The 6,000-nt window shown below is 43.6% G+C and overlaps 1 protein-coding gene across 2 annotated transcripts in view; it reads right to left on the bottom strand.

Moving 5' to 3' along the window:
• Positions 1-1,451: 1,451 nt before the first annotated feature.
• Positions 1,452-6,000, bottom strand: part of RMND1 (required for meiotic nuclear division 1 homolog) — a 44,074-nt gene continuing 39,525 nt past the window's right edge. For both annotated transcript variants that reach the window (XM_004440680.3, XM_087425129.1), the window contains exons 11-12: positions 2,050-2,166; positions 1,452-1,668 (exon numbers count right to left, since the gene is read on the bottom strand). In XM_004440680.3, coding sequence (XP_004440737.1) covers positions 1,627-1,668; positions 2,050-2,166 — 159 coding nt within the window. In that variant the 3' untranslated portion in view covers positions 1,452-1,626. The remainder of the gene's footprint in view (positions 1,669-2,049; positions 2,167-6,000) is intronic.

The raw sequence follows: 6,000 nt of genomic DNA, 5'->3' as shown, positions 1-6,000 counted from the left end.
CAATGTTCATGTTCCTTTTTTTGGGTTATTAAAATCGTTCTAGTTAGTACACATTTGATCCAGACAGCAAATTTTACACATTGATACTTGGAGTCAAGTTTTATTGGCCATGCCCGTTAACAGGTGGGGGATAATACGGTCTCAATTAAAGGAGGCTTTGTTGACCAGTATTTCAAATTGTGCTCTTGTTTGGCTTCCCAAAGATTATTAAATATAGGTTAAATATATTTAAAGGTTTTTAAATGTGGTGGACCAAACTAAGATTCAAGGTGCATGAGAGATGCCTTCTGTACAGTGTGAGGAGGGAAGAAGGGAAAGGAGAAACAGGCTTGATAAACTGATTACAGGGGTGCACACAGGCACAGCAATTTTATGCACGTGCTTATGTGGGACTTAAGGATCTAGAAAGCAATTCTTGAACTATCCATGCCTACATGCTCCTTGGAAAGTCTTTGGCTACCCTTGGGGTGTAGGTACCTCAGAAGACTGCGACTGAAGAACTCTTGGCATGTGCTGAAAAAGACCAGGATGCTCACCTTCTTGCTGTTACAGCAAATAAATATATAAATGCCATCAGTAAGGGTAGAGCTAAATGTATTCTCTTGGTGGGATACTATGTAGCAGTTAAACAAGTGGCAAAATGACAGTGCCTCAATTTAGAACAGTAATACTGTGTTCATGGATATGTATATAATGTACAAAAAAAAATTTCATTGTAGGGAGGGTAGTGGGGCAAGGGGGGGGTTATGCATAAAAATAAGGCAAATGAAGATAAAAAATGTTAATTATCAATTCGAGGTGGTAAGCATGTAATGTTAAATTCTTTATACCTGGTATTTTTTAATTTTCCCAAACCCAAGGTATGTGCAAAACTAAAAAAATGTTTGTGGGAAGAATATTTTGACTAACTTGGTAGTGAAAGGACAGAAAGTATTGATTGATAAAAGGCCAAGTGCCAGTCAGCAGTTGTACTCAAATTATGCCATCTAAAATAGGTATATAAAATTTTTTTTTTTCCCCCAAAGCCCCAGTAGATAGTTGTATGTCATAGTTGCACATCCTTCTAGTTGCTGTATGTGGGACGCGGCCTCAGCATGGCCGGACAAGCGGTGCGTCGGTGCGCGCCTGGGATCTGAACCCGGGCCGCCAGTAGCGGAGCACGCACACTTAACCACTAAGCCATGGGGCCGGCCTTAAAATTCATTTCTGTCATCAAAAGGCCTGTCTTGTTTTAGTCTTTATTCCAAAACTCCTGAGTTCCTGTATGGTTCTCTTAGCCAGAGCCATGACCGGGATTCCTTGGGGACAGGTTTGGAAGAGTGTCCAAAATCTAAGCTGTTTGGCTTTAGTGAGTATCTTGCCTAGATTTCCTAGATGCTAAGCTTATCCAAAGTTCTTTAAAATAAAATGAACATTTTCCTTTCAAATCGTCAGTGTTACGGACCCAAACACCAGATTCTTCATAATTTTTATTCAAGCAGCAATACATTTAGGAGCTGAAAAATCATTATAACCACTTGTTGATTTAAAAAAATTAAGTACCTATTAAATAAAGAGATCCCCCAATAGTGAGCATTTATTTTTGATTGTAGATTATCTCTTGCAATGACACTTGTCCTGTGGTCATCACTTGATCAGAAAAAACACTCGTCCCAGCTCAAACATTACCTTAGAGTGATAAAAAGTGAGGGTTATTAATTTCATGGCAAATGGGGCACAACCTAAAATGATCTTTCCAAGATTGTGATTAATGAAAAATGCTCCTGGGGTAGGAAATGTCTTTCCCACATGGCAAGCTGCAGATCTAAGGCAGAGGTACTTGCTGTTGGGCTGTACATTATAAATTGACAGCTAGAACTTTCCCTAAACGCCATCTTTAAAAATGTGGAGCTGTCCCCAAAATCATAATGCATTTGCAAGATATTACCCTAGTCACTTGAAACTTAACCTCACTTCCAAATACACCTAGGAATTGGGACAAAGTCATGCTCTTGCCCACTGTCATGTTCTGTATCAAGTTATCTTTACTTCCATAAAACAGCCGTCTACCTCGATGGTGATAAGGATGACGATCATCCACTCCAAGCGGAGCGCCCTCTTCTCTGTCAGGTGATTCCGCATCAGATCCGTCAGCTCCATGCAGTGCTGCAGTTTTTCATTCATGACCTGCATCAGAAAAATCTTAGCATCCTGCATTTATATTTAAACATTTAATTAGGAAAATAAGTAACACGGTCATATGCTTCAAAATTCTAAAGGTCTGAAACAGGTACACGGTGAACAATCATCCCTTCAATTCTTCCTCCTCAGTCCTCTCCCCAGAGGCAGACTGCCAGTGTTACCTGTCTCTGGCGAATCCATCTAGAGACATCTTGTAATGCACCGATTTAACTGCAAGGAAATACTTTGCATACTGAACCTCTTATATTTGTAAGATTTTGATGGGAGATCTAAAAATAAAGTTTTTGAGTCCCAGTTGTTGGTAGCTGCCCTTGGATTTCTAGCAGTTAAGAACGGCAAACTTGAACCATGATTCTTTTAGCATGGCCTTAAGATGACAAAAACAAGGATTACCTTCTACTAAAACTGTTCAAGTCCCTCTGTCAACAGCCCCGAACACTAACGCTTGACCTGCGGCACACTCACCACTAGATGGCACTGCTTCTAGCGCTGAACTGCACAGGTTTCTGCATTCTGATGCCTGACCACAAGCTGGTTGAGGGGGTTCATAGAGAACAGAATCCTTGAGTTTAAGACTTGGATGTGACCACTGGCAAGTTACACCTCCTAACCTCTCTGTATCTCACTTTCTTTTGTAAATTGGAAAGTCTGGAAACAAATGTTTAAAAATAGTTTGATTCCTCTTGATTCCTTATGGGGGTATACTGAGGGTCTGGGTCTGGTCAGTGGAAATCAGACAAATCAAAGATGAATGTTTGGGGATTGGTCAAAATGTGTTAGTGCACCATATTCATTATGCTAGTGTACAGGGCATTAAACTGCCTTACTAATGAGAGAGAACATGTGGAGCAATGTCAATAAGCATATATTCACCCATGTTTCCAGACTTTACGGTCTACGGTCATCCTGTAGTTTCTAATCTGTATAAATGTTTAAAACAGTGCCTCTTTCTTTCCTTCCTTCTCTCCCTCCCTTTCTTCCTCTTCCCATTTATGTTGGCTGCTTGATCTTGGTCTATAAACATGCTCATCCTTAAGCTTCCCTTCAAAATACAGACCCAACCCTCTTCCATTTTCTTTCAACTTTGGCTAAGGAACAGAAAACATTTTCTTCCTCCACGTGCTCATCACCCAACTTATTCCTTAGCCCTCAGAAGTTGTGTATATCACCACAACTCCCCTGAAACTTCCAAATGTTCCTAATTAGTAATTCTAACACCTTTTCTAAACCTCAGTTAACTTAATCATTTGACACCTTGAAATGCACACTTCCTTTGGCTTTCTCTGCTCTGAGAACTAAGTTTACCTCTGACCATCATCTTTCTCTGAGTCCCCTCTGCCCCCTCTTGCCGTTAGATGACATTTCCCAAAGCCCTGACCTTGTCTTCTTGTCCTCCAGCTCTGCCCGCTCCTCGCATGATCTCACCCACGTTGGTCTGGGTAGATGCTCCGTCATTTCCATCCCACCATCACTATTTCTATGACTTATGTGTGCCAACTGTACTATTATTCACATTCCAAAAGACTTTACTTAGAAATGTTTATTTTAAAAGGAAACTATCATTGCCATAAAAGGAAGTCCAGTATGATGTGAAACTGTGCTGCCTACGTGACGCTGAGCCTGACACCCGTGCAAGTGGGAAATCAGCGTACATCCGAGGACCCATCAAGATCCACCAAAACCAAACTGGGTGTTTCTCCTCGACAGAGACAGAAATGTTGCTTCGATGCTTAAATGTTATTTCAGGGTCCATGCGTCACCTAAGTTCATTTCTTGTACAAGTGTATATATCCCACATTTTGGGAAAGAATGATTTAAGCTACTGTTTTCTGATAAGTCCCAAATATCAGTGCTTAATCCCGATCACTCCTTGGCCTGAATTTCTAACTGCCTGTAAAACATCTTCTTATGGGTTTCCTGCCAGCACCTCAAATTTAGCATTTCTCAAACTAAAGCTGACATCCTGTTCAAGCCTGTCCTTCTTGGGTTCCTCTCTCAACTCAGGTGACACTACCTTCTCAGTCACTCAGGAGAGAGACCTGTGCTCTCTAATCCCCATTCCCTACAGTTCACCTTTGCTCTGAGGAGCCTTGAATCTGTCCCCTGCTTACCATTTCTTAATACCACCTGGTAGGCTTTCATCAACTATTCATTACCTCCTAAGAATAGTTTGTGTTTTTTTGCACTGGCATCAGAGTCCTCATCCTGAACATGTTGAATCATGTCACCTCCCCCTGCTCAAGAGCTTTACACATCCCACCACTACCTTCTCCATAACAAAACAATCCCAGCTCCTTTAGTCCGATCGCACTAGATGGCGGCATCCTCCCTCTTCAATCGGGAAGGCGCAGCCTGTGAGACCCTCCCGACCTCCTGCTCCTTCCTCAGTGCTCCTGTGGCACTTTGAGTCCCTGTTGACTTCGTTCTGCCTCCCCGTCGTCTGGTGTCCGCCCAGCGCCCTTCCCTCCTGCCCCCCTTCTTCTGGGGAGAGACTCTTCCACCATTTGCAACCACGCGGTGCTGCCAATCACGGTAGCAACACCTGCCTGACCACCCCCTCCCCTGAAAGGCCCGGGGGTAGACGGGGTTGGTACAAGACCCAGGCTTCGCCAACCATAATGCCCAGTTCCCTTACCACATGGCTGCCCAAAGCTGGGACACACGTGCCAATCCTTTGCAGTTGCCAGGCAGAGTGAAGCCTGAGTGGCCCCTCGTTCCACGCCCCTTTCTCCCCATCTCATAGAGAATGCCACTGAGAAGAAAGAATGAGGCCAAACTGGCCAGAAAATGCTGAGGAGAGACAGCCCTGATGACCTGTTCGGGTCTGTGCAACAGACATTCCCTATTCCAACACTCTGCCCCTGGTCTGCTCAGTCATGTGAGCCAGTACATGGTGACAAATACGTAAGATCCTTCAAATTTTTTCTGTTGTGTGCAAGCAGGAGAGCCCCCACTATGCACGCTTTCCATTTCATTTAGCTATAGAGTCACGCATGTTACACACACACACAGACGCGGGAGCAGGGGAACACAAGGATGCCGTCACAGAGGTGGTAAATGTGAGCAGGCTCTAAATAGGCAGGTGCCAGGAGGAAAAGGTGGGGCACCAAGGGTAGGGGACCAAGGGGAGAGCACTTCAAGCAGAGGAAACAGCTTAGAGGCAAGTATAGCTAGATAGTGGAAAACTTGGAAAGAAGTGCTTGGAAGTGAGGTTAAAATGGTAAATTGGCACCAAATTGTGAGAGGGACTGTAGACCATATGTGATAGGCAGAATACAGGTTCCCCCCAAAGATATTCACATCCTAATTGCTGGGACCTGTGAAGATGACATGGCAAAGGAGAATTGTATATGGAGTTAAGGTTGCTAGTCAGCTGACCTTAAGATGGGGAGATGATCCCAGATTATCTGGATGGGCCCAGTGTAATCACAAGGGTCCTTTAAAAGTGGAAATGGCAAGCAGGAGAGTTCAGAGTGACGAAGAAGACTTGCCTTGCCTTTGCCAGATGGAAGAAGGGGCTACGAGCCAAGGAAGGTGGGTGGCCTCTAGGAGCTGGAAAAGATAAGAAAACAGATCCTACCCAGAGCCTCCAGAAAGAAATGCAGCCCTGCCAACACCTTGAATTCAGCTCACTGACTCCCAGGTCAGACTTCTGACCTACAGAACTATAAGATAATACATTGTGTTAACCAGTTTGTGGTAATTTGTTACAGCAGCAACAGGAAACTAACACACCATGCTCCAATGTTGGGATTTTATTCTGTAGGCAATGGAGAGTCTTTGCTCAGTCCTCAAATATTTGCTTAATATTTACTGTAC

Source organism: Ceratotherium simum, chromosome 38 (genome assembly GCF_057802395.1).
Source record: "Ceratotherium simum simum isolate JZ-2026a chromosome 38, ASM5780239v1, whole genome shotgun sequence".
Taxonomy (NCBI): Eukaryota; Metazoa; Chordata; class Mammalia; order Perissodactyla; family Rhinocerotidae; genus Ceratotherium; species Ceratotherium simum.
Note: the sequence above shows the minus strand (reverse complement) of the source record. Positions and strands in the feature narration are given on the sequence as shown.